General features: G+C 48.5%; 1 protein-coding gene across 2 annotated transcripts in view; it reads left to right on the forward strand.

Moving 5' to 3' along the window:
• Positions 1–10,705: 10,705 nt before the first annotated feature.
• Positions 10,706–27,807, forward strand: part of BLOC1S5 (biogenesis of lysosomal organelles complex 1 subunit 5) — a 435,506-nt gene continuing 418,404 nt past the window's right edge. The window contains exon 1 of one of the 2 annotated variants that reach the window (XM_069613491.1): positions 10,706–10,989. In XM_069613491.1, the coding sequence (XP_069469592.1) occupies positions 10,908–10,989 (82 nt within the window). In that variant the 5' untranslated portion in view covers positions 10,706–10,907. The remainder of the gene's footprint in view (positions 10,990–27,807) is intronic. The other variant, XM_069613490.1, reaches the window with a different exon arrangement.

Here is a 27,807-nt window from a genome sequence, read left to right on the forward strand (position 1 = left end):
TCCCCAAAAGGGCAGAACAGGTTCCAGGAGTTGGGAATGGTTCGATAGCTCAGGCTAGCTGTAGAAAGGAGAGTGGCCCTCAGGGGACACTTGTGCATAAAAGTAGCTGGATACACTAGGGGCCACCGGTAAGGGTTGCTAGTACTCACCGACCCCCGGCACACTGCAGACAAAACTTTGTCAGTCGAGTCCACTTTGGTTGCAAGTTCAAATGCGGCAGTTGTGCGGCTCAGCGGCTTTCATCAGTGAAGTTACAGTGTTGATTCCCAAATGGGACAGTGGCAATTTCTCCGCTCCTGGTGGATGGATCAGGCCAGTTTCACTGTAGTGGGCTTCAGGGCACAGGGGGCACAGCAGCAAGGCACCTGCGAAATTCGTCACCACGGCTGGGGAAACAGTAACCGTGTGTACTCCGGTTCGGGCGCTCTCTCTTTACTTCAGACCTGGAAATGCCAAGTGCACGAAATTCGGTGTGAGAGTGCCGTGAACAAAGTTTGCGATGTACCAAGTTTTAAGGGTCTCCTTGAAACGGCGGCGGTGTCAGAGCAACGGTTTGCGTAAGCTGGTCAACCCACTGCTTGGCCCAGGGTCACTTCCGAGAAGGCTTACTTGCAGGGTTTGATGAAGGTGCAGAGAATAGTTGGTTCCACTATTCTAATGGGTCAAAGCGTCTTCACAGACCTTCTAGTTCGATCAGATGCAGAGGGTTCCAGCGAGACAACAGCGGGCTCAGGGTGCCAAACGTTCCAGCGGGTCACCAGTGACTTGGTTTATTAGTTTCAGGATACTTGGATCCTATCCTAGGTTCATTGAGAACTCAAGAGATTGAACTGGTATGGGTGTTTGGAGCCTTCTCTTATCCAGAATCGCCTTTGCGCCAAAATGAAGAGGACCCAATGGGAGATCTGCTCACATACAGGCACACCAGACGTGGACCAATCACAGGCCACAGTGGTCCCAGTCATTCACAGCACACCAGACTCTCTGGCACCCAGGATGTGTATTGGAACCAGACAGTCCAGCCCACATCCTGGAAGCACACACACAAGGCATGCAAAAGCCTGCGAAAACTTGGCGTTTTTTACAGGAGAATGTATGCCCAAATACGGACTGACCTGGGGACAGAGAAGGGGCAAGATGGCCAAAAGATATTACAAAGAACCTCATGGCATGGCCATTTCACTTAAATGGGAATCTTTCCTAACACCAACCCACACAATGCCGCTCAAGACCCCAGATACTGGAGGACCCAGACAGAACGTCTCCGCCACCCGTGGGCAAGGGACGGCCACGCTGCAACCATACACCACAAGAATATCTTGGTGGGGTGCATCGCTCTCCACCACCCGATCAACAAAACCTGATGGCCTCCCCAGTGTGCCCGGTTGGATGGCCTCTGTGGAAGGGAACAGATCCTTAACATCCCGGTGCACCAGGCACCAAGCGAGCGACTGCATCCCATGCAGTGACAATAAGGGCCATGTTCAGAATGGCGGTGCACTGCAGGCAGCACCAGAAGTGTGCCCTCTGACTTCTCTGCCGCCACTGGGAGAGTGGGCTTCTCGGCATAGCGATCGACAAAGCCCCAGTCCAAGGGTGCTTGCCGCCGGTCTCCCTGATGGACAGCACTACTGCAGCCACACCAACAGGTCGGGTAGAACAGCCCCTTCACACCCACACCTCAGACACTGTGACGGGCCCTGCTGGTGGCACAACAATGTCCAGTTGATCGATCCTCTCCCCAAAGAGAGTGCTTGTGCGATCAGGTGAACGGAAAGTACCTGCGGAGGTGGGAGAGGGCCCACGCGAAGTAGGAGAGCCAACAGTTGAACTACTCTGTCGTATATGCTGCAGGCCCCAGTGCCTGTGTCACGAGTAAGGCCCAATGATTAATGTACTAATAAAGTTAATGCCATAAATGTAAATGCCCTAATGCCCCAAACAATAATATGTTGTTGTTGTCTTGCAATGTCATGTATTGGAAGATGTCAACCTGCAAATGGGGGAATTCTCAAGGATACCCATGAACAATGATGCGTGATTAAAACTATCAATGTGCAAATTTACTCATACTTAAAGTGGACCCAGTAACAAGTTGTGTTGTCATTGTTTGTCTTTACCTGTGGCATGGGACGTTGTTACTACAGCACGTCACCACTAGGGAGCATGCTGGGTCACGTGTGAGCTGTGTATAAATAAAGGCGGATGGTCAGCTACCCGCCCGCCAGTTACTCACTGAATCTGATGTGGACTCCATCATTGTGTGCATGGACGAATGATGAGTTCAAGTGGGCCCGGCCTCCCCTGGGGCCCATAAAAGGGAACAAAAAACAGAAGATCAGCCCTGCCTGCCCCCAGTCTAGTCCGCTCTGTACAAGTATTGGTATTACCTGTTGTAGGGCTGGACCTGTGATCACACAGGCCAGCAAATCCAGAGCTACGGGCACTTAGCCAACAAGAGTGCCGTGGTCACACAGACTTGTCAGGTTGCTTGGGATCACCCACGCACAGCATACAGGTCCGTGGGCACATGGGGCAGACGCACACACACAGGCCAGGAGCACACGGCGTAAGACACAAAATAATGAGCAGGAGACAGAGTGGGCGGTCACAGAATCTGTCGCCGTACTACTGCATGTGCTGGCAAGAGGCTCCATGACTGGGGAGCTTAAAGGGGACACCATCACACTCCTCTTTTCCATACTAAACATATCAATAACCATACACATCTAACATGGGAACTAACATTACGATTGTGGATACATTCCAGTCTGTGCACCCCTTCTGATGTCTGTGACAACAGTATTTTCATTAACTAGTGAACCTAGATACCACGGGCAAACCTCTCACCCCACTCACGCCAATGGAGTCTTCCTACAGTCTCCTGATGGAGCTTTCCCATTGGATTGATGGTAAAACTCTTGCTTATCCTCCCGGGCACTAAACAGGAAGAAAACATTCTCGTCTTCTACCCAGATGGGGCCTCTTTCTTCTGCTGGCACAAGCTGGTGATCTGGGCTGTGGTCCTCCGACTTTTTGTCTGATATACTCCCTTCATGGAGTAGCTGGTGATGGGGCTCAACAGACCCTCGCAAATTGGTCTGCCATTCTGCACCTCCCACATGTGTATCCTTTTGCCGGACACTCAAGTGCGTGCAGTAGGTCCCATCCACACTGGGGGCAGGAATGGGGACCTCCTGCACCAACATCCTTTCTGGGCAATTCACCTTTCCTGAAGGCTCTGTTTCCCTGTGCCGTCCAAACCACACAGACCTCCTCCAGCTTCACCCTCTGCATTGACATATCCATCGCAGATGCTCCCCATCTCTGCAAGTTCATGAGATCGTCGCATCTCCAGGATCCTCGCCAGTGTTATGCCGGGCTCTCTGAGGACCTGCCTTCTCAATTTGGCAGAGCTACAGGCAAAGATGACCTGCTGCCTGATCTCATCATTCTCATTGTTTCTTAATGCACATGATAGTGCAAGGTGTCTCAGCCTTCCCTGGAATGCATCCAGGCTCTCACACTCATTCTGCCTTGCTGACCTCAGCCTGAACCACTCATAATTGAGGTTAATCATGGGTTAAAGTACTAATTTAGTACCTTGATGGCGGCTGCATACGAGGGATCTCTAGGCTGAAGTGTCTTAAACAGCTTTTGGACCGCTGGACGCGTGGTTGGCCATGTTGCCCGATCACTGACCTCGACATCCTCGAAGTATAGCTCAAGCCTTTCGACCCATGCAGTCCACCGGGGCCTAACGCTGGCTGGGCCCCCAATATATCAAAGTCACTTAGTGGTGCCAGTTGTCCCTGCTGACGGTGCGCTCTGCCAGCCTCAGGGGTACCCTCATCTGCGTCTCCCATGGTGATGACCCAGTGCGTGACTCAGATTGTGTGGTCCTTGCGTTTTGGGCACACCTTTCACTCACTCTTCACTATTGGGGCTTTTTAAATGAGGAGCACCTGTCGAAATGTGCCCTGGCACAGATTTCCTGCTGGAGACAACACACACCCAAAACCCAGGGCGCACAAGCACTCTACTGTGGAGCCACAACCCTCCCAGGCCCACCAGTACCTGTACTGACTGACATGGCCTTGTCTGGCAGGCTCTGAGTGTCTGCTTCTTCAGCTCTGATCCCATAGCACACAGGAATTACGTTCTCCACTTTCCCCTTCAGGCAGCAGCAGTCGCTCCACAAGCTGCAGCAGAGGCCGCACCGCTGATCACGAAGTACTCACAGAGAAATGCACCTTTTCTGTTTTCTTTTTTCCAGCTCTGCTCCCAGAGCGCACTGCAGGGCAATTCTTATTTGTTTTTTTTACTGGTCCGAGCACAGAGCCGACCCCCTTTCCCTCCCCTGACAGGAGAGGTAGGCTCCCGGGCCGTAGTGGTGGCCTTCTTAACTTGCTCTACCCACATAGCGCACTGCTGGCACCTCTGCCACTCTCCTTTTATATACTTTGTTTGTTAAGCTCTGACCATAGAGTGCTTTATCAATCACCACCCATTCCTTGGGAACACAGAGGCTTTCAGCTCTGTCACTGAGAGTAGCAGCGCACGGATGCTCCCTCCTTATCTACAGTTGCTCTGACACGCAGCGCACACAGTCACTTTTTTTTTAAAGAGCTTTGTTCGCAGAACACAGAGGGAAAACACTGCCTGAGGCCCCGGATCCAACCACAGCGGGATTGCCGGCTCCAGCAACCAGCAGGGGCCACTGCTATGGCACCTTCTTCTTTGCTTGGAACATGGAGTGCATCAGCTTCACCGCCCTGGCAGCCCAGGCCATCATGGCACAGAGCCGCAGCTGCAGGTCACTGCAGGGGGTTCCTATCCCATCCTCCCCGCCACTGTTGTAGGGCTGGACCTGTGATTACACAGGCCAGCCAACCCATAGCTGCGGGCATGCACCCAACAAGAGTGCCGTGGTCATACAGACTTGTCAGGTTGCTTGTGTAAGGGAAGCATGGTGGCAATAGTAAGACAGACACAAGTGGCCATGGTTCAACAGTGTTTTTTGAACTTTTGAAGGAGTGTGATAAACGCCTATCTAAACCGAAATCTAAAGATGGGAGAAAGCTATGACAATCAACTAATAAAGAAATTAGTCCTAGTGGAGTTGTATCAACATAAAAGGGGCCTATACTAAAAAAAACGATTGCCAATCCTTACTACTAGTTACAAATAGTGTGGGGTGCAGTTCATGAAAAAGAAAGAAGTGTTCACAACATGATAAGTCAGGATACTTGGGCCGTTGTGTCAGGATCACCAAGCCTCTATCTGCAACTAGGGCTATTCCTAGATTTCGCCCCGTTATTGAATCTCAACACTCTCTTCCTGCCTCTACCAGGCGTCTAGGCAGAGGGAGAGCTCCTCCTTCATTATGGTCCGCTTCCTGGTTTCCTACGAGGTCTCTGGCTCGCAGGTTCACTCTGTGTTCCAACTGGGGGTTGCCAGGGAAATGCTGGAATGCACACCGCCGAAACAGGAAGTCCTGAAGGCATGTGTCACGGCGTTACGCCTTACCCGTTGCTTAAAAGGCTGTTTATGGCGTTCGCACTTTCTTCTGAATACTGCAAGTATTGAGCGCCTTGTTTTGCTTATTTCTTGACTTCCTGGATTATCGACCTTGTGCCTTGCCTCTCGACCTCCCTTTGCTCTACCCCCTGGTTTCGTCATATGATTTCCCGATCCTGAACTTTCGTCTGTTACCTGGACTGCCTCTGCCTGTTGTTTTCGGATCTGTTTTTTCTCTCATGTTACTGACCTCGGCTAGTTTTATGGATTGATTTGCCTGCCGCTTTTGTCCTCGGTTTGCCTGCAGAAAAACGACCTTGACTACGTTATTTGGATCGCCCCTGCTCTACATTCGGTCTTTGACTTTTGCTCCCTCGTTACCGACCTTGCCTGAATCACGGACTGACTTTGTGTCATCATCGGCTGTTGCTTTGTCACTCATTAGCAAATGCCTCTTCTACTTTCAGTCTACATTTGTTCATCGCCCCGCTGAACTGTTCAACAATTTCCTCATGCTGGATTGAACTTCAGCAGAATTTTCCCACAGGATTATGCGTAAGCGTGCCGGCGGGCACAGGTTTCCTTGTGGATTGATTGGACTTGGTGACATTTTCTTCAACTGGAAATAGACGTACGCGTGCTGTCGGGAATAGGTTTCGCTTGGAACTGCTTTCTCCCTAGGACCTCAGAACACTTTCCACGCAGGTCAGGAACTTTCTGTCTCTACTGGGATTTACTGTTGTATTGGATCCTTTATTTAGCAGGCATTCATGGTTGGGGTTTTCTTTTGTCTTAAGGGGAACTTCTGGCCACCTCATCTTCATCTTGTTTCCATTCCTGACTCAGTTAACTGAGGTGAGCATACCCTCCTTGTCTTAAGTAAATCACAGTCTGCATATTGTTTTCTGTTGTGCTAACCTGAGGTTTTCTTTACAGTCAGCTTTGTTCCAGTTGTGTACCCCTACATCTTTCTCTTAATTGACTGCTCTGCTGTACTGTTGTATCTGGCAGAGTGGTACATTATTAGAAAGTAGTCTATCTCTAGACGATTCGATCAAGATTTTCGGATCTGGACAGACACTGAAGTGGCAGAGGGTGTTCTGACACGTTGGCCTCCTTTCCCCACGTTCTCTGCACGCGACAAGGCGGTTTACTCAAGCAAAGCATGCACATTGGCTTTTGCGGCACAAGGATATGGTTCCAGTTTCACAGTTCACAAAACTCAAGACCTTCTGTGTTCAAGTCTCTTTACTTCTCCCCAGTCTCTAGACGCAAAGGGCCTGCTGTAACAGAAACAACGTGCAAATGTTCTCTTTAGCGTTCACAGTATTCGCCTTGGGTATTCACCCTGGATCCCCCTCATCTGGGCTCAGTTCCATGTTCACAAACAAACAAAATGTTCAACGTTGGATACCCTATTCTGGGCTCAGATCCCATTTTACCAAAACAATGTTCAACTAGTCTCCCTCAGACAGGCTCGGACCAATTGGATTTACTTTTTACTGTTAACTTGCATGGGTTTAGGAAGTCACGTTACATGACCACTTTGATCTCAATATTCATTTCACACTCAGCATCAGTTGGATGCCTCAGAGAGACTTTCAAAAGGGCACCCACGTGCTGCCGGACCACTGTTTGTATGGTATCTTTTCTTAATTTCCCCAGAGCTCAATTATGAAGTTCAAGTAATTCTTTCTGGCTTTCAATTACAGTCGCATTGCTCATTCCAAACGCTTCATACAATGTTCCCTTTATATAATGTTGCTGCTTGCAACTTTGGTTCAAAACACATGCTGGTTTGGTATCAGTCTCTCCGCCTCACCTGCTGTGTTGCTTTTTTGGATGCCGCTTTGTTATAGGAGCCAAGGACAGTACCATGCCTGCAATGGCTCCTCCACGTTTTGTTTATCGATGTGGGAGAGCCTCGGGTACCGCCGACACACTGTGTAGGTTTGATCAGCCTTAGTACCTGGTCTTCGGTTTCTTACTTTGCAAGGCTCGTGAAAGTAACAGTCTTTATAGGTTAAGGGTGCTTCCCTTCTTGGGCCCCTCTCGTCTCGCCGTCTTCCTCCGTGTATTAAACTGCCATCTTGGAACTGCTGTTTCCTCGTGTGTTTTGGCTCGCTCAAAGTGTGCTTTCGTGCTCTGCCTTTTATCTGTGTGGGGAACTGTGATGGAAGTCAGGTGTGTGTAATGATCTGTAATTGCCTGACCTTCCCTGACCGTGGTGTTGGGACATGTCATCTATACAGCTCTCGTGTTATTCCGTTGTCGCTCACGGTGAACTGTCCGTGAGAAAATGTTCATGTCGGGAAAGGGGATAGGGGGTTGAGTTCCTAGGTATCCTACCAGGTAGGATGGGGAAAAGGTGTTAGAGGGAAGGGGATAACGTGTCTCGCCATCTGGTGTCCCATTTCTACTCCCCGAAGACCCCTAATCCAGGTATTACTCCTGCACTAGTCCACCCCCAGGAACTGGATCCAAAAGCGATGGCCGTGTCCTGGCCACGTGGATAACAGATCCCTAGGAACTAGCAGGTGAGACACCTTCAGGTTTCTCACATATCCTTCCCCTATGCAAGGTGGATATGACTGTTCTTTGTCCAGGTTCTTTGCTGCTAAGACCTGGGAAAAGACAGGGATGTGATATATCCAGGAACACTCGCATATTCCATTTAATTTTTCTTGTTGGTGTAGGAAGAGGTGGAGTATTTTTATAGGTCTCTCGAAAATAACCCACAAACTGGTCTCTAGGGGTTGATTTGTGTTCTATATGTTTTTTTTAAATCGTGGAGAGATTTTGTGGGGTTCTGATTTTTCCCAGTACCATATTGGAGGGTATTGTGAGTAGTAATTTGACTGCCAGCAGTCCTGGGGTAATAACTCTCCAGAGGAAGGTGGGGTTTCCTGCAAGAGAGTAGAAAAGGTAGGGAAATCCCAACCCAGAATAACTTCCTCAGGGAGTCCAGAAATGATTGCTGAAGCTATTAAACAAGACTCGGCCCTGATGTTAATGTGTATGGGTACTATGGGGTATACTTCATTGTCTCCATGCACAAAGGTAACTCTAACTAGGGTAGTGTTCTTGAGGTCTGTGGTTGCGAGCAAGTCAGCTTGTATAGGGGTTTGCTTGCTACCTGAGTCAATTAATGCCTTTACTTGCTTTCCATTCACCCAAAAATGTTCATATGTGAAGTCAGCAGAAGACAGACGTAAACATATACTATAGGTCTCTAGATCTTTCTCAAGTTCTTCCCACTCTTCTCCCTTTAAACAGCCTATTTCCATGGGTTCGTCCTTTACATTTTCCAGACAGTGCCTGGCTAAATGCACCATTTGCCAGAGGGGGTGGTCTGCTTCCTTTAGGTTTCTCCCTTTTGCTTTCATCTTTGGTTTTAGGGTCAGACCTCTTGATTTCTAGTTTTTCTTTTGGTATCCATTCCTTGATTCTATACGACCCTCCTTGTCTGTCTACTACCTGAGGTTGAGGTCGGTGGATAGCTTTATAGTCTCCTCACCTTGATGTGCCGATGGGAAGTGTTTAACAAGTTACTGCCAATTTTACAACTATGCCAAATTGTTAGTTTGTGTTTTGAGTGGAGGTAAATCTTCTCACTCAATGCCGAAAAATCGGCACAATTTCCAGAATTACTGCAGCGGTAATTCCACTGTAGTAATTCTGCAAAAAAAGCTCCATTGGGTCCAATGGACCCAAAATATATGGGGAATTACATCACCACCACCACTTGTAATCAGGTGGAAATTCCACCTGACCAAGTGGCGGTAACAGTAATTCCTGAGGGCTATTTTTTGGAGGATTTACCTCAGATTTTCCGCCTAACTCGTAATGAGGCCCAAAATTATGAACAGGAGACAGAGTTACTGGTAACGGAGTCTGTCGCCATACTGCCGCACGTGCCAGCAAAGAGGCTCCCTTTTATTAAGGTTAAGTCTGGCGGTAGCCATGCTGGTAGATCCGGCAGGCTGCCGCCCGACCCGTAAACAGTTACTGGCGCCTGGCTTGCCAGTAACACTGGGGTATTACAACCCCGGCTGCCGGTAAGTCAGGCGCCGGTAACTATGTTGTTCCCCATTCCTATAGAGTCGCATAGGACTCTATGGCAGTGGGGACCAGTGAAACACCGGCACCGTCATTGACGGTGCTGGTGTTTCAGTGAAAGACTGCGGGCGGGTGCTGTTCCACCCGCCAGGGAAGACCTGGCGGTCGGGGCGGCAACAGCCCGCAGAACTCATAGTTTTCCAGTCTAAAACAACGGTGCCGGTACGCTTACTGGCACTGTTGTTTCCGGACCGGCAAACTTGTAGTGAGGGACATAGTCATGACTAGGGAGGTTAAAAGGACACCACCACATGACACAATACAGACGAGTGATTGAGCGTGTAACTATGCTAACATATATTCTGCTATTAGTGTGGTTGGAAGGGGTCAATAGATCGGAGCAGGACAGCAATGACAAATGGGTCGCATGGAAGGCACTGGTGTGGGACATGTTCCACCCGTCAGACGATAAATCTCCCTGAGTGGGCCAGGCACTGTGGAACACACTCATCTCATGCCTGCATAACCGCCCACTCACATCCAACTGACAATGGCAGATAGGGACATCAGGAAAGGAGGGTTAAAAACTACATCCCATGCACCAGTATGCCTATCCCGTTGAACTATGCAATACACCACAAGACCTACGTAGGAAATTGTTTGGTTTTTGTTTGAAGGTTAAGGCATAAATGTATGACTTGAATGGAAAATGACGAGTTGAAATGTATCGCTGTAACTAATCAAATGCCAATAAAAACACTTTAAAATTAAAAACATACATTCTGCTATTATTGTTAAAGACCACATATGAGGTTTCTTCCAGTTCCAGCAGAACTGGGGATGTTATTTCTTCTAGAGTACTGTGCAAAGTCCGTGTTGTATTTAATGGCGTAGTCCTTGAAATGGCAAAGTATTTACATACATTTGGGGCAGTATATTGGGGAGGGGTATGTGCCGTATGGAATGTTGGCATGCCATGGCCGCCGTGCGCGGTCTAAAATAACAGAATGCTCAATAAGCTACTCTCACTGTACTGAAAGAAGCAATGCAAAGTAAACAGTAAACTAAAGACTGACCAATCAAAAGGCAGAATACATCTAACATTCGTTCACGTACAGTCACCGTCACCAATCCAGGGCTGCCTGACATCTGCTTATCAGGAAGTAGTTCAAAGCAGTTTGCTGCGAGGATTCATGTGACTTCGGCTTTTCTCCTGCTGCATCCTTTCGCTCCAGTTCAGCTTTACCGTTTTCATCTGATGCAGTTTAGACGACAACCGCCAGCACCACTGGGTTCGAAGGCAAAGGTCGTTGGGAAACGCCTACAGGATGAGTGGCTCACCGCTACACGGCATCAAGAAATGGGACCCTCTTACTTCTCCAGGGACATCGACTCACATGATCATTAAGGGTGGGTGCAACATGCATTCATGTGTTCTAATGCCCACACGTCGTTAATGTTGTTGTTTTTAAAAACATATACTATTGCAGTGATTCGGGAAGACTGTTGAAATGCACGAGTCAAGATTATTGTTTTGGAAGCATACAGTTGAAGCTTTCTTTTTCACATGACAACTGCTGGTCGATCTGCACCTTTTCGCCTGCACTTCTCGAGTCACACACATTTGGTGTGCATACTTTGTTGCGTTGTCCCACTTCCACTCTTGGCCAGTCGCAATGCCACGAAGATTTTTATGGAGTCTCACGCCTAAGAACCACCAATTTCTGTAAATTCGCTACTCCGCGCCTACTTCTGAGGACTTTTGGTCATCGAAATCTCTCCTCTAACCTGTCCAATTCCAAATCAACATTTTTCTTTGCATTTAGTTTATGGGCACTCTACATTCAGGTTGTTATTAAAAGCAACTGCTTCGCTTAAGATATCGTTCAGGGGCAGCAGCTACCTTTGGGAAATGATGTGGTAATATGCAGAGAGCCTTAAATATAACTTCTATATGCGATGCAAACTGTAACATTGTACCCATTTTATATAGACAGTTATGCTTTATGTGTCATCTTAACGTATCTTATGCTGTGTTTATGTTTATTGAATTTGTATAGCGCTTTAAGCCAAAGTGCTTTACAATATAACAACAGATACAAAGTGAGAGAGCATATTTGCAAACATGAACAAGTCATAAAACAATAAGTAGAACTATTTACAAGGGGGGGATAGGGGAGAGGAGGGGGTAGGTGAAGGAGTGACGTGTAGGATTTGAGGTAGAGGGGAAGGGAAGGGAAGGGGGAGTGGTCTGGTATCCTTGTTGCATTTAAGTAGTATTTGTTACTAATTTAAGGTTTGAGGGGGAGGAGAGAGGATGGGGGGAGAGTCCGGGGGTGCAAGGTTAGGAGAGGAGGGGTAGGGAAGGGAAGTCGGGGGAGTGTAGAAGTTGAGCTTTCAGGGAGTTGCGGGAGGATGAGTAGGTAGGGGTGAAGCGGATGGAGAGCAGGAGGGAGTTCCAGTGTAGGGGGGCCAAGAGTTGGAAGGAGCGGAAGCGTGAGGAGGCACATGGGGCTGGGGGTACAGTGAGGAGGTAGAGGTTTGCTGAGCGGAGAGAACGCGAGGGGGAGTAGAATGAGAGGAGGGAGGAAAGGTAGGGGGGTGCTAGGTCATGGAGAGATTTAAAGACAAGACAGAGGAATTTAAATTTCAGTTGTGAGAGGAAGGGAAGCCGGCCAAGTTGAGAGCGAGAGAGGAAGAAATAGAGTCTCGAGGGCCGAGGAGGCAAAGAGTACGGATAGAGGAGTGGTAGATGGATTTTAGGGGAGTTAGGTGAGAGACAGGGAGTCCAAAGATGAGCAGTAGAAGAGGCGGGAGAAAATGAGGGAGGAGATTAGGAGTTTGGAAGCATGGAATGTGAGAGAGGTGCGGATCTTGCGGATGTTATAGAGGTGGTACCGACAAGCTCGAGAGGTTAGAGAGATGTGGTTGGAGAAGGAGAGAGAGGAGTCGAGGTTGAGGCCGAGATTGCAGGCATGGGAAGATATGGGGAGGTTGGAAGGTGGAAAGTGGATGACGGGAGGGGGAGAAGGGGAGAGAGTATTAGGAGGAAAGAAAAGCACCTCAGTCTTGTCAGTGTTTAGGGAAAGAAAGTGGGATTACATCCAATCTTTTATGGCCGTGAGGTAGGAAGAAAGAGTGTGGTGGAGGTCAGATGTGAAGGAAGAGAAGGAAAGAAAGAGTTGGGTGTCATCGGCATATAAGTGGTGGGAAATGCCGAAAGAAGAAATGACTGGAGAGAGAGAGAAGGGAGGTATAGAGAGAGAAAAGAAAGGGTCCCAACACGGAACCCTGAAGGACGCCATAGTTGAGGGGAAGGCTGGAGGAGGTGCGACCGCTCCAGGAGACAGTGAAGGATCGATTGGAGAGGTAAGAGGTGAGCCAGGAGAGAACAGAGTCTTTGAAGCTGAAGGAGGACGGAGTGCTAAGAAGTAAGGGGTGATCTACGGTATCAAAAGCTGCAGAAAGATCAAGGAGGATGAAAATTGAAGATTGCTTACCGTAGCGAGCAGTGAGGAGAGAGTGGAAGCGAGCAGTGAGGAGAGAGTTGAGGACATATGTGAGGGCTGTCTCAGTGGAGTGTTTAGGGCGGAAACCAGATTAAGAGGCAGGGAGGAGTGAGTGGGATGAGACGAAAGCAGAAAGTTGAGAGTAGGCAAGGCGCTCGAAGAGCTTGGAAATAAAGGGGAGAAGGGAGATTGGCTGCAAGTTGGAGGCAACGAGAGGGTTATCAGAAGGTTTCTTTGTGATAGGGATTATGGTAGCATGTTTGAAAGCTGAAGGAAAGGTGGCGGAGGAGAGACAGATGTTGAAAAAGGTGGTTAAGTTGGGAATAAGGAGGGGGTACATTTTGAGGATGAGGGAGGTGGGGATGGGGTCAGAGGGGGCAGCAGTAGGGTGAGTTTTGGACAGGAGGTGGGAGACGCATGCAGGGGTGATGGGAGAAAAGGTGGACAAGCTGGCAGAGCTGGAGGAGGGGAGAGGGGTGGGGGGAGAAGGAAGAAGAGGAGAGGATGTTCTGGCGAAGAGAGAGGATTTTGGATGAGAAGAAGTTGGCGAAGTCAGAGGGAGAGAGGGGAGAGTTCGTGGAAGGGTCAGAAGTGGGAGGGGAGAGAAGCTTAGAGAGGGTCTGGAAGATACGGTGAGGATGAGAGGCTTGTGAGTGGAAGAGGCTAGAGTAGTAGGAGTGTTTGGCAGCTGAGAGGCAGGAGTCGTAGAGAGAATGAAATGAGAAATGAGAGGATTGATTAGTCAGAGAAGGGGATTTGATCCAGCGTCGTTCGAGGCGTCGGAGGAGGCGGCGCATGGACAGAAGGTGTGAAGAGAGCCGGGGTTGGGTAGGTTTATGAGAAGGGGAGAAGGGAGTGAGAGGATAGAGTTGGTCAAGACTGGAGGTTAAAGAGGAGGACGGTGAGGAGAGGGCGTCATCTGCTTAGAGGGAAGCGAAATCGAAGAGGGGGAAGGGAGGAAGAACATGAGTCGTGGAAGAGAGTAGGGTTAAAGTTGCGGAGGTTGTGATGCGAGAAGGAGGGAGAGGAGGGGGAAGAGAGGGGGGGAGGAGTGAGGGAGAAGGAGAGCAAGGCATGGTCGGAGAGATAGCTGGGAAGAGACGATACGGGGAGGAAGAGTAGGAAGAGAGAAAGATGAGATCAAGTGTGGAGGCAGCGCAGTGGGTAGGGGGCGTAGGAAGGGGAGAGAGTAGGTAGGAGTCAAGTAATGAGAAAAGAGGAGAAGAAGGAAATGTGGGTGAGAAAGGGAGGTTGAAGTCACCGAGGACAGAGAGAGGAGTAGGAGAAGGAGAGATGAGAGAGAGTGAGAGAGAAGATGGTCAAGTTCTTCATAGAAGGACGAGAGGGGGCCTGGAGGTCTGTAAATAATTAAGGAGATTGCGTGAGGAAAGGTGAAGGATTTGTAAAGAAATTCAAAGGAAGAGAAGGTGGGAAGGGGATGAGGAAAGACATTTAGGGTGAAAAATGAGGCCAACACCACCTCTGCGACCAGAGGGGTGTGAGACATGGGAGAAGGAGGAGGAGGAGGAGGTGGAGGAGGTGGAGAGAGACGCAGGGACTGTGGTATTGAAGAGGGCGATCCAAGTCTTGGTGATGCAGAGGAAGTGACGATTGAGTCGGAAGAAGAGGTCAAGGGTCGCAGTGGCTTTATTGCAGATGGATTGGGCATTCCAGAGGGCAATATTGATGATGCTTGAGGGGCTAGCAGTGCGGAGATGGATAAGATTGGGGTGAGAAGGGATAGTGCGGGGAGAGAGTAGGGGGTGGAGGGGAGGAGTGAGGAGGGGGGGACATTAGTATGAGGGGAAGGAAGAGGAGGAGGAGGAGGGAGAGGGGGAGGGAGAAGGATGGGAGACGACAGAGGGAGAGACAGATGGGGTGCATGGCAGGAAGGGGAAGAAGTAAGTGCTGGTGGATGTGGGAGAAGTGAGGACAGCAGGGGCCAGGAATAGGGGATGCAGCAGAGAGTGATCAAGGGGGTAATTGGAGAAGTCAGCAGAGCGGCAGAGCGGCAGGGCGGAGGGCGAAGGGCAGCAGAGCGTCCAGGGCAAGGGGTAGGTAGCGGAGGCAAGGAGGAGTCCCAAGGTGTAGGCGCCTGAGTGGCAACAGTAGGGGCCTAGAGTAAGCGTTGTGGCAGGGTGCGAACAAGGGCAGCTGAGCGTCCAGGGTAGTGAGCAGCAGAGCGTCCTTAGAAGAGGGGACAGTGTGCAGCTGGAGAGATCAGCAGGGTGGCAGACGGGTTTTGCTAGGCCTGGAAAAGACCCGGGCTACGCTGATGTCGGAACTGTCGGGACTGGGGGCTAGCTAGCCTTTTGGTTGTAACTCCTGAGATTCTATCCGGGGCTACAACCAAAAGATCAGGGGCTATAACCCCCTTAGCCCCCCCCTAGCAACGGCTCTGGCGGCAGAGCATCCAGGTCAGTGAGCAGCAGAGCGTTCTTAGAGGAGGGGACCGTGGGAGAGCCAGGAGGCAGCGCCTTCTATCGGGTCTCTGTGAGAGCCGGGATCGATTTATGCGCGGGTTGGAGGGCAGAGACGGGTCCTCATCCAAGTGCCTGAACTGTGAAGTGTGTGCACCGAGAAGACCAGGGCAGAGGTCGTTAGTAGCGGGGGGGTTAGGTGGCCCCAATGGTGTTATTATGGGGGAGGCATCCGCTATGTAGTCCGTCCAGGACAGTGAAGGCTGCTGGGGGGGATGGTAATCCGCAGGACCCTGCACTGTGACCCCCGGTTGTAGCATGGTGCTCCACATGGGCTGAGCCAGGCAGACCGAGACGCGTGGACCACGGGGGGAGCAACACGATTTTGGTGAGGTCTGACAGATGGGGGCCAACGTGTCCGTAGTTGGACCGGGCTATATGAGCCTGTAGCCCAGCCCCCTGCGCCTTCAGTGGATGGGAAGGGGGAGCTTCTCGCTGTGTTAGTGCAGTGTCCCAGTTCGCTCTATACTCGGGGTGTGTAGATCTGATTGGTGTCTTTCATAAGCACGTGGCCTGGTCTGTGGGCGTGGGAGCGTCCGGTGTGGTCACTTCAGGGTGTTTCCCCCCACCCTATAATGGGTTTCTGTTATGTTTCTGCAGGTATTGCTTCTTCAGTTATGCCGGTAGTGGGGAGGCAGAGGATGTTTCTGCACGCCTTTTTTGTGATGGGCGCAGGCCGAATTATTTCTTTTGTGTTGCACTGCATGCACGTTTGGGAATGCGTTACAGCGGGGAGAGCAGTGCAGAGAATGAGCTGGGATATCTAGGGTCTAATCAGCTGCTTCTTCTTTCCTGGCGATATCCGTGGTGAGGCGTAACGCAGTTATTATTATACCCTAATGCCATTGACAAGTTATTCCTCAACTCTCCTAAAGTATAGCACTATCCGCAAACATTTTTGAAAATCTACAGACAACAGGCCGTTCTTGTGCAGCAAGTGAATACATCTGGGTACAACAAGTACATTTTTAAAAGAAGTATACTACAAATCATGGCACACTTATGAGTGCTTTAGTAATGATGTGAAAGGCTGTTTGATACAGAAACAGATAAGGTTTTTTAATGTATAATATATGAGTTTCAGGAGAGATAAAAGCCAATTTTGGTGGGCCTTATCAGGAAGTTGATTAATTTTCTTCATAAATAAATTATATTGCCTAGATGTGGTACCCCTGCTGGCTATGTTTTTTAAAATAATAATCCATTCCAGTTCATAGGAGGGTTGCCAGTGCATCACCATTCCCTACCCCCCGTCCACTCCCCCGTGGGTGCAAGGCGGGGTCACCATGGAGGCCAATTGCCTGTGCAAGTTACGTGATGCCTGGCCTGAATATGGCACAGGTAGGATATCCTGGCTACCCCAACCATACAATCCTCATGGAGGTTGCCACATGGGACCCTCGTAGTGACTGATCCCTTTAAGGGATCACAGAAATGCAGCAAATAATGACAATGCTAATGCACTAGAAATGCAGCCTGACCCGTTAATGTCACTTCATTTAGAGAATTAATTGCCCCTAAGCACGCTTAAGAAAGGTTTGTTCCACTGCATCTTTGGAAAGACTTCAGCCACAACGGGAGGGGTGTTCCTCAAAGCAGGGAGCTTAGGCAGCAGTGGTACGTGCTCGGAGTGAGGAACAACAATTTGTGTGTTTGTTTAAATGTATTTTATTGTGTAAAGTGCTCTCGAGAGCAGCGATCGATCGCTGTACAGAGTGTGGGTACCCAGCATTTGGGCTGGCCTCTTTTAACAGTAGTGCAGTACTGAGAGGTCTGTGTGTCAGGTATGTGCGTCCATTTGAATTAGTCCTTGGTCAGGTGTTGTTGCAAGAGGCATGTTTTGAGAGATTTGCAAAATTGGAGAATTGTGGGGGCATTCCGAGCAGACGCCGGAATCTAGTTCCAGAGGGTGTGTGCATGACAAGAGAAGGATTGTTTGCGGACAAGTTGTGATTCAAGCTGGTTGGTCAGTTTGCTGCGTTAGGAGTGTGTGCCACCAGATATGTGGACCTTAGCCACCAGGTACGCTGGTGTGCTACTCATGACTGCTTTGTAGACAACACATTCAGTCTTGAACAGTATACTGGCTTGGAGCGGAAGTCAATGTAGTTCACGTAGGATGGGGTAATTCGGTCACATTTTTGTGCTCCCTTAATAAGACCTGCTGCAGCAGAGTGGACTGCTTTTAGGGGAGCCAAGTGAGAAGCTGGGAGCCCAGTCAGCAGAGCATTTCCCCCATCGATGTGCAAGACCACAAGGGCCTGCACTACGGTCCAGAAATTATTGCGGCAGGGTGAAGGGTTTGATTTTTCGAAGGGCAGAGATTCTGAGCCACGCTATTTGGGCTTTCTTGGCTGGGTGTTTCTGGAAGGATGGATTGCTGTCAATGGTGAAGTGTGAGAGTTGTTGATCAGATCCTTCTAGGCGCATATCATTGAGCCATTGTTGGCCAAGTTGTTTTGTATCGGACTGATATTGACAAATTCAGTCTTGGATGGGTTTAGTTTGAGGTAGGCAATCGACATCCAGGAATGGATGATGGCTAGTTTGAGAAAACAGAAGGTGTCTCACCCGCTAGTCCCCGCGGATCTCTCTTTCTCAGGTGGCCAGGGCACAGCCATCGCCTTTGGATCCAGACCCTGGCTGGGTGAGGGGTCTTTGGGGTGTCGGACACTAGCTGGCGAGACGTGCTATCCCTCCCTCTGCAATACCTTTACCCCATCCTACCAGGTAGGATACGTGGGAACCTTATCCACCCCCCCCTTTCCCTTTTCCTAGCACTTTCACATGATCAACCCGTTCTGGGGGAAAATAGACTCACACCCGAGCAGTGTATCTGACATGTCCCGCTAATGTGGTCAGACGAGGTCAGGCAATTACTAATAATCACTCGCACCTGACTTCCATTAGATTTCTCCACACGGATAAAAGGCGGAGCACGAAAGCACACACTGAGCTAGGCAAAGCATACAAAGGTACAACAGTTTCAAGTCAGCAGCTGAACGAGGGGAGAAAGACGGCAAACCAAGAAGGGTTCGTAGGAAGAGAATTACCCTTGACCTTTTCTGCAAGAAGCAGTTACTTTCAAGAAACCTTTAAGGCTGAGAAGGCCTTCTATAGAGTAAATTGGAAGTTCTTACACCATACACTGTCAAAAATGGGATTTGGGCCTTTGTTTATTAAAGCTTTGCAAACTGAGATAATGGCTAAGTGTCATGATTCCTGCCCCTCATGTCCCCAGCCCTCCAAGATGTCAGGCTGGAGCCAGGCCACGAACACCTACATGGCCCTCAAGGGCCTCTCCATCCCTCCAAAGACCCACTTGGAGTCAGACTTGGCGCTTGTGGCACCAGTTTCACTCACTCCCATAGGATAACATTGGGGGATTGGACTTGTAGTGCATTGATGGGGACAAGATGGATGCCCCCACATATTTCGGTTCCCAGAACTGCATGTGCAGTCTAGTCTTTTGGGTGTGGTTCAGCCAAGAGACACCTGGGATACCCAGAGACTATTGAAGCCACGCCCAGGCTGAGAAACATGCTTTGCGTTTTCTGCACCTGCAGCGTGACACTCACCATGTTCGGATCAGTCTCCAGTAGGCCTGCATCTTTCTTCTGCGCTCAGCTCCTGCAAGAACAAGAACACTGTTAGGAACAACCTTACCTTGCAGCGCTTCTGCCCATCATTCATCGCTCCTTCTGTTCTGCGGGCATCTTCAGCGGTGTCATTCCCATCCCGGCACCCCGCTTCCTAAGGAAGAGGGAAAAGAACAGAAAAAAGGCATTAGTAAGCATTCTGCAAATCTTCTCTTATTTTTTAAAGACTGTACGTGCTTCAAACGCTTACCTGCATCCCAGCCGCTCTGTGTGAACTCTGTCTCCGGAACTTCTCATCCATCTGCAAGAGGGAAAAGACACTCCAGGTTAGCGTGGAAACATCTAGAGGCGCTGCATACCGCGCTTACTCGCCGCATTTGTTCTTCATAACCGGCATCCACGCTGAAAACGTTGCGGCACCTAAAAGACACAGAAAACGAACTCAGTTCAATACAAATACGAAAGGAGTGCATCGCGCTCTCACTCGCCTTCAGCGCTACTCATCTCAGCAGCACGCCACCATCCCCGGACGCCGGCCATCATCTAAGGAAGGAAAGGAACGAAGTTAGAGAACTGTTCAAAAGACTCATTATACTTACCTGTCGGACTCTTGCCAGTGAAGTAACTAGGCAGCAACGAGCCCACATCAATCAATGTGCCCCTGCGCTGAAAGCAGGACGGAGAGCACACTATCCAAGAAAACAAGGTGAGCTGTGGATCAAAGGGAAGGGTTGGACCCCAGGGAAGAAGGGGTTCAAGCACACAGAGACAATAGGGAGTTAAACTCTACCAATCCTGTGTTTCAGGCCCAGTCTCCAGTCGAGTAGCCTCCAGGGAAGGGTTTGAGGTTGTAAGACGTCAGAGCAGGCTGAGTGACGTCCCAGTGGATACCAGGTGAGCGTTACACTAAGGTATGGGTGAATGATGGATTTTCAGGATCATTTCAACTGTTTAGGGGCACACGGCAAGGTTGTCCCTTGTCCCACTTGTTATTTAATCTGGTATTAGAGCCTTTGTTAGCATATATTCGGCAACATAGGGGAATTAGGGGTTTGTGTGTGGGGGATGGAGAAATTAAGGTCTTAGCTTATGCGGATGATGTAGTAGTTATTTTGAGTAATCCTGCAGAGGGGGGTCAATTATTGAAAGGTGTTTTTGAAGAAATGGGGAAGTTATCAGGTTACCGGATCAATTGGGGGGAAAACAAGTATTTCCGGTAAGTTATCGCCAAAGCAGGGGCAGTTGTTAGGCTGGAATTGTAGATGGGAGAATGTAAGCGTAAAATAATTAGGTATTCACATTGTTCGCGACATAAAAAAGATAGTCGATTATAATGTACATAGAACCGTAGAGGTCATCCATAAAGACATTAGGAAATGGGGGCGTTTCATATTGCCCATATGGGCTAAAATGAATGCAATTAAAATGCTTTTATTACCAAAAGTCCTGTATATTATTCAGTCGTTGCCCTTACATTTTACAAAGAAAGTACTTCGACGGATATATAGATTATTCCAGGACTTTTTGTGGGGGAGGGGAAAAGAGCCAAAATTGCACAGTACATTATGGTCCGCAGCGTCAAAGATGGAGATTTTGGATAACCGGTCCTTAAGAATTATAGTAACGTTTTTTTATTGAAAAAGATGTCTAGCTATTTTATTGGGGATCCAAGCCAGAGGCCTTGGTGGGTTCAGATTGAAATGCATACTTTTTTTGCTGTATGACATGAAGTGTCTGTATTCATTTGGAACATTACCTGGGAAGGCGCAGAGTTTAAAAACAGTTTTGGCTACAAAAGACGCATTGGCGTCACTGGAAGTGGGCAGGGATTATTTGTTTATGAAGAGGCTTCACTTTGGCATAATCGTTGTCTACAGATTAATAATAGAATGTTAAATTGGAGAAGTTGTGTTAGTAGAGGTATTTTAAAGGTTAGTGATGTTTGGAGCAATGAAGGGGTGGTTGTCTTTGAGGGTCTAGTGGAGAAATCTGGACTGCATAATAGAGAGTTACAAAGGTACAATGAATTGGTGGATTTAATATCTGAAAGGAGTCGGATGATGGATGCATCACTCTCACGGGAACCTGAAGTCCTCAAAATATTGGCCTGTGGATCACAAAAGGTGTCAAATATTTTGAAAATTATGCAAACAGATGTACAGTGGTTGACCTCATGGGGAAAAATTGAGGTTGTCATGGACGGATGAGCTGGGTAGAGAACTGACACAAGATGAATGGGAAAGGGTCTGGAGAGTTTCGGTTAAAGCTAAAGCGGATTTACAACTGCGTTACACTCATCAGAGAATATTGAGTAGAACCTATTGGACCCCGGCCCGTATGTATGCTTTAGGAATGGTGGATGGTGACAGTTGTTGGGGTTGTGGGAAAGAGGGGGTAGATTGCTTCATATGTTGTGGAGTTGTGAAAGAATGACACATTTCTGGAGAGATGTGGTTGATAGGATTGACCAGGTTTGGGGCATCACCTATCCACGGAATCCATTAGCAATCATTTTGCAATTACCAAGGAATGGTTGCAAATATGATTGGGTAATATCGTGTTGGATTGCCAAAGTTCTGTTAGTAGCTACTAAGCAGATATTAAAGGTCTGGAAGACCAGAAAGAAACAATCAGTAGAGGATTGGATTTTAGATGTGCAAGTTCTATCTAAATATGAGAAGACTATGTTTTATAAGCAATGCAAAGAAGCACGTTATGATGAACAATGGGGGAATTTCAATGATTTTTATGGGTAAACCATCTTGATCGGAATTGTGTAATAGAATGGGTTTGCATCACGTCTAATGGATATGATTTGGAGGGGGAGGGTGCTTGTGGTGTTATGTTCTCTTGTTTTGTGTTGTCTGTTATGTTTGGGAATGTCAGGCCACCGCTCATGGCTACGTTTTTAAATGTGTTGGCGTTAATATGTATTTCGAGGTTATTGTTTATTGTATTCTTTGATTCAGGTTTATGTTGTTACCTGGATGATAGCCTGCTGGCCTAGTAACATTTGCTTTGTACTTGATATGTTTCTTTCTTGTTGAAAATAAGAAATAAAGTTTGAAAAAAAAAGAAACCTTTAAGGCAGAAAGCGTAAGGCCAGTAAACAAGACTGAAGAATCCTGCATTGTGGGTCGGAGATACTGAAGGCCCTCCTGCGTATCTGACCAAGGCGAGGAGGAGCAGCAGCAGCAACCGTCGCCGTGGTATCATCCTTGGTTTCAAGAACAAAGAAGCACAAGAAAGATCAACACAGCCGGTTAGTTGGGGAGACTGATGCAAGACCAGTCTGTGTTGAAGTCAAGGTTGCAAGTGGCAACATTGTATAACGAGCGCTGGAATGAACAGTGTTAAACGTGTGTTATGAAAGACGCGAGTAAAGCTAAATTGCTGATGAATGTTTGAACTTGAGAAGGAAAGATACAATACCGTTGGCAGAGTGGTCCGGTACCGTGGATGTGCTCAATCAGCGGTCTCAGTAAGGTATCCCACCAAGAGAAATTAAAGTAGAAGATTGATGTGAATAATTGTGGGAAGTTAATCCAAGTGGTCCTGCAACGGTTTAAGCAAAACCCATCGCACATTCGAAAGTCTTCAATTTTTATATCAAGAGGATACGAGCCCGAACGAGGGAGACGAAGTTTGAACATTGTGATAAAAGGGGGTCTCAGCCTTCCGAGGGAGACCCAGGATGAACATTGAGAACCTGTGCATGTGAAAATCCTGATAGGAATAGAACTTTGAGACTTTGTTTTGCGACAGACCCTCTGCCATAAGAGACTTATTAGAAAAGAGGCTTTGGCAGAAGATGTCTGTGCTTTGAACTGTATCCTCAGCCTGTAGCCGAGAAGCCAGAGTGTGTGCAAAGCTGGAACATGCTGCCCTTTCCTGTGCTGAAAACGTGGGGAAGTGAAGCCAACTTCTCAACCGTCCTGAATTTCTTGAACACTTTTCTTTTTGCATACACCATTGTCCCATACCATTTTGTATTTAGAAGTAAGGATTGGCAATAGGTTTATTAGTATAAGCCCTTTTATTTGACAGAGACGTGACTAGGTCTGCTTTATTATTATTTGATGTTCATAGCTTGCTTCCCATCCTTAGTTTTAGGTTTAGACAGACGTTCAATAAACACCCTTGAACTGTGATAACTTGTGTCTGTCTTCACTGTTTCATACCATGCCTTCCTTACGCTAGGTAATCACAGCGACAAATGATGTCCTGTGCACTATTTACTCTCATGTACAACTGAGTATTGTCTGCTTATTGGTGGATGGCCAAATTGGGATCTTTGAGGAGAGTGCCCAGAGGCTCCATGTAAAGGTTTAAAAGCATTGGTGAGAGGATAGAGCCTTCGGGGACTCCACAGGAGACCTGGAGTCAGTTAGGACACTACGAGTTTATCTGGATGGCCTGGTGTCTGTCTGAGGGGTAGGGGGTAAACCAAACCCAGACAGTGTCAGAGAATCACATTCTGTCAGCAAGAAGGGAGATAAGGATGCAGTGTTCAGCAATGTCGAATACAGCCGAGAGGTCAAGGAGGACGAGGAGGCATGAGTCGCCCTTATCCATAGAGAATCATCCACCACCTGGATGGTGGCTGCCTCGATGCTACACTTTGGGTGGAACCCTGACCGATAGTCATTTAGGATGGTATATGTTTGGTTTTTTATAGTGCGCTTAATACCCAGAGGTTTCTAAGCGCAGACCCGGGGATCGAACCTGTGTTGCCCCTTGTCGTCTTGCTTCCAAGACGAGCATTTCGCCCCTGAGCTATCCTCCTGCGACAGGAGGTGAAGTTGTTTGATTCTGGTTATTCTGTTTGTACGCAGTGTGTGTAGAATCCAAGATTGCGGGTGAGCATCTTGTAGGCTCAGTTAGCACCCAGTAAGTAAGGATCTGTGGTACCGCAAATTTAATGCAACACCCCAGCTCCTCTTCTGCAGTCCACCAGTCACTTTTTACGGGCAATGGAGGAACCCAAGTACACACAACCCACTATGTTTGGCCCAGGTGGAGGCATCAGAGGTCCATATATTCCTGGTAGTCGCGAGGGTGAGGGGGGTGTTTGGAGATGGCGAGTGTTTGAAGGTGAATGGTGGAAGGAGATTGGAGAGGGTGAAAGGAGGCAGGATGCTGGAGTTTGCATAAGTAGTAGGATGGTGGTGGTAAAAGGAGCTAAGGAGATATTGGTAGAGGAAATAATTAAGGGAGGCTGTGAAGAGAAGTCTTGTGGGGGGTGAAGTAGAGAAGACATGAGGAGTAGCAAGCAGCGAGAAGTCCTACGGAGGAAGTAGAGAGGACATTAAGGGGAGAAGATTTATGGAGGGGATGGAGATGGTGGGGGGGAGGTGGTTTAAAGAGGATCTGCAATTGAATTCCATAGGACAATTACAATGGATGTGGAAGGGAGAAGAGCTAAGGAGGAGAGACAGAGAAGGGAAGAATGAGGGGGGGACTGAGGGAAGTGGTAGCAGAGAGAACGGAATACGTGTACTGCAAACATTTTAGTGGTCTGATAAGGCCAGGAGGAGAAATGGGCATGAGGTATTAAGGATATAACAGATAGTACAGTGAACAAGTGACAATTTGAGGATAGCCCTTTAGGAATAGGCAATCCATGGGGTGGCAAGGTGGAGAGTAAGATGGGAGTGGTGGAAGATGGGATTATGACCCTGGGACAAGGTGGTAGTCCAGGTTCGAAAGCTCACTCTCAAAGACCTCCTTGTGTTCTCTTGTCTGGCAGACACTTTTTGGGTTTTCTTGAGACCTTAGCGGGCATCTCCCTTTTTAGAGGAGCCCCAACAATTGGTGAGTGGTGAATTAATTCCATTGTTTCCACGTGGGTCTCGACACATACACATTTGGCAAAGAAATTCAGAAATAAAAAGTGTTACAAAAGAGTCTGTTTTGGGTCAGACTGAAGTATTGATCCATATTCAATTTGTGACAGTGTTCATTTAATGTATATTTCCACAGCCATGCTAGAAACCGTTGTTATTATTGATTGAACCCAGCGAATTAAAAGCCCTTAAATGAAAAAATATATCCCCCACTTTTCCACACCTTCAAAATGTAACATCTCTTTTTAAGTCTACCTTTTGATCCAAATCAACTTACCGGAATCGAAATTAAGATTGGATAAGCAGGAGCTACAAGCAATTCTTGGGTATCCAGCGATAACCAGTCATCAGGAGCTACCACTAGGAAACACAGATCGAGTACATTGCGTTACACAAATCTAACGTCAACATAAAATACAAACATATGATTGTATCCATTATTTATGATCCCTTATGCTCAAAATATCATATAGATGTGTCCTAATGTTTATAGATTGTCCCAAATGCACATAGTTAAATTCACATAGGTGTTTGTTCCACATCAGTTTGCCTAGGGAGCCAAAAGTAGCTCCTGCTAAAAGTTGGTTTTAAACTAGCCAGGCTCTTCTAGGCTTTAAACAGGAGCTAAATAGCTCCCAGCTCCCCTCAATTTAGAACCCTGAACTTAGTCACCAATAGATAAATATATGGGCAGTGAACGAAATGGTAAAACTAGCATTAAAAAATGGATCATAATCTTATTAATATTGCAACTCACTAGATCTTCAGTAAGAAATATTTTTTCAGGCACTGTTGTTGTTTTTGTTTGGCGCTCTGTGCGCGTTTGTGCTGCCCCCTGCCCCCTCCCTACAACTCACTTCCTGGTCCTCCTCTCCCCTGTCCCCTCCCGCCTCCCTGCCCGTCCACCCCCCCCCCTCTGATTGGTTGTGCTTACAGTCCCTCTGGGACTACGCGACGACCGCTCTTGAAGTTCGCTTCTTTGTTGAGCTAGAGCTGGTTTGAGCGGTCGCCCGTAGCCTGGTGTGCGTGCTCTGAGGCTGCCTTCCAGGCCCCGCTGGGCCTTCAATAAAAAATATTTTTTCAGGCACTGTAGTTGTTTTTTTTTTTGGCGCTCCATGCGCGTTTGTGCTGCCCCCTGCCCCCTCCCTCCAACTCACTTCCTGGTCCTCCTCTGCCCTGTCCCCTCCCGCTTCCCTGACTGCCCACTCCCCCCTCCCCTTCCTCTCCTGCTGCCTTAAAGCCCACCCCCCTGGGCAGTCCCCCTGCCCGGCAGCCCCAATCGGCTAAGGGCCCCCTTAGGCAAAGGGCAGCTCCTACGGCTGCGGCTCCCTGTGTCTGCAGGTGTCTGCAGGTGTCCGCATGGGTCGCCAGGCGCCGGTCCACCATTCTTCTGGTTAGCTCCACCTGCTCGCCCAGCCCAACAATCCACTCCTTCCCTTTCCTTTTCATTCACATGGTTTCTACACTTCAGTGTGTACCGCCAATTGTGGTAAATTAGGTCTGCTTTTCTCCCCTCGCAAGACTCTCAAATCTAGGTGGCCTCTACTCTGGGTACCTAGTTCGTTTTTACTGTGTTACTGTTGCTCTGAAATTGTGGTAAACTAGGGCTTTTTCTCCCCTTGCAGGACTCTCAAATTTAGGTGGCCTCTACACTGGGTACCTAATTCGTTTTTACTGTGTTACTGTTGCTCTGAAATTGTGGTAACTAGGGCTTGCCGCTTCATTCCTTTCCACTTGATCTTGTCTGTCTTCCCCCCACTCCCTCCTTATTCCATGGTGCTCTCTATCTCTCCTATCTTCTCTAACTGCTTCTCCATTGACTATCCTGCTCTCCTCACTAAATCTGGTAGGAAAAAGTTTAAAAAGGATATCCTGGTCTCCAACCCAGGCCTCCCTATCGCTGACACCTACACTAGCGCCTCCTCCAAGGAAACTCTTACTGCATCCTCTTTTTCGTGCCTTCCCCTGACCAATGGACCCTTCATATGGTCTCTGTGCTCTCTCCCTTCTCCTCTTCTCCCATTAATGGTGCCAACCGTTGGGATGTCCTCTTGGCCCCCTTCCGCTCCTCTAAGGCCATCATTAATGTCTACGCTAATGGGACCATCTTGGTCCTAGGCCCTCAGGCCAACCTCCACCTCTTTGATAGACACTTCCCGCTCCTCATCAACTTCCTTTCCTCTCCTGCTGTCCCCTGTTCTCTGTCCTCGGCTACCTTGCCTCCACCCTCTCACCCTGCCCTCTCTCTGGCTCCTTCTTCTTCACCTCCACAGGGCGTACCTCTGATCTGCACCCCTCCCCCGGAAGTCCTTCAAGGATGGCAACCTACTCCACATTGCCACTCTCAACTCTCGCTCTGCCGTCAAACATTCCTCTGATATCTGTCGCCTTCTTGAGGAACTGAACCTTGACATCCTCGGTCTCACTGAGACATGGTTCACGGCCAGCTCTGTTACCAGCTTTGACACACTCCTACCTGACGGTTACAAGATCCTCTCCTTGCCCAGGCCCAACCGTGCTGGGGGGGGTGTGGCCCTTATCTTCCCTGAGAGGATTCCTGCCACTGTCACTCCTATGCAGACCTACTCCTCCTTTGAATGCCTTGTCTGCCGACTCTCTCTCTCCTAGCCATTCCCTCACCGTGGCTACTGTCTATCGGCCACCTGGTCAAATTTCCTCCTTCCTCTCTGAGTGGGCTGACCTCTCCTCCTCACTCCTGTCCTTAACCCTTCAACTCCTCTTTCTTGGAGACTTCAATATCCACCTTGATGCCTCCTGTCCTCCCTCTAGACTC

The sequence above is a fragment of the Ambystoma mexicanum genome, chromosome 5p (genome assembly GCF_040938575.1).
Source record: "Ambystoma mexicanum isolate Mex_15411 chromosome 5p, UKY_AmexF1_1, whole genome shotgun sequence".
NCBI classification, from domain to species: Eukaryota; Metazoa; Chordata; class Amphibia; order Caudata; family Ambystomatidae; genus Ambystoma; species Ambystoma mexicanum.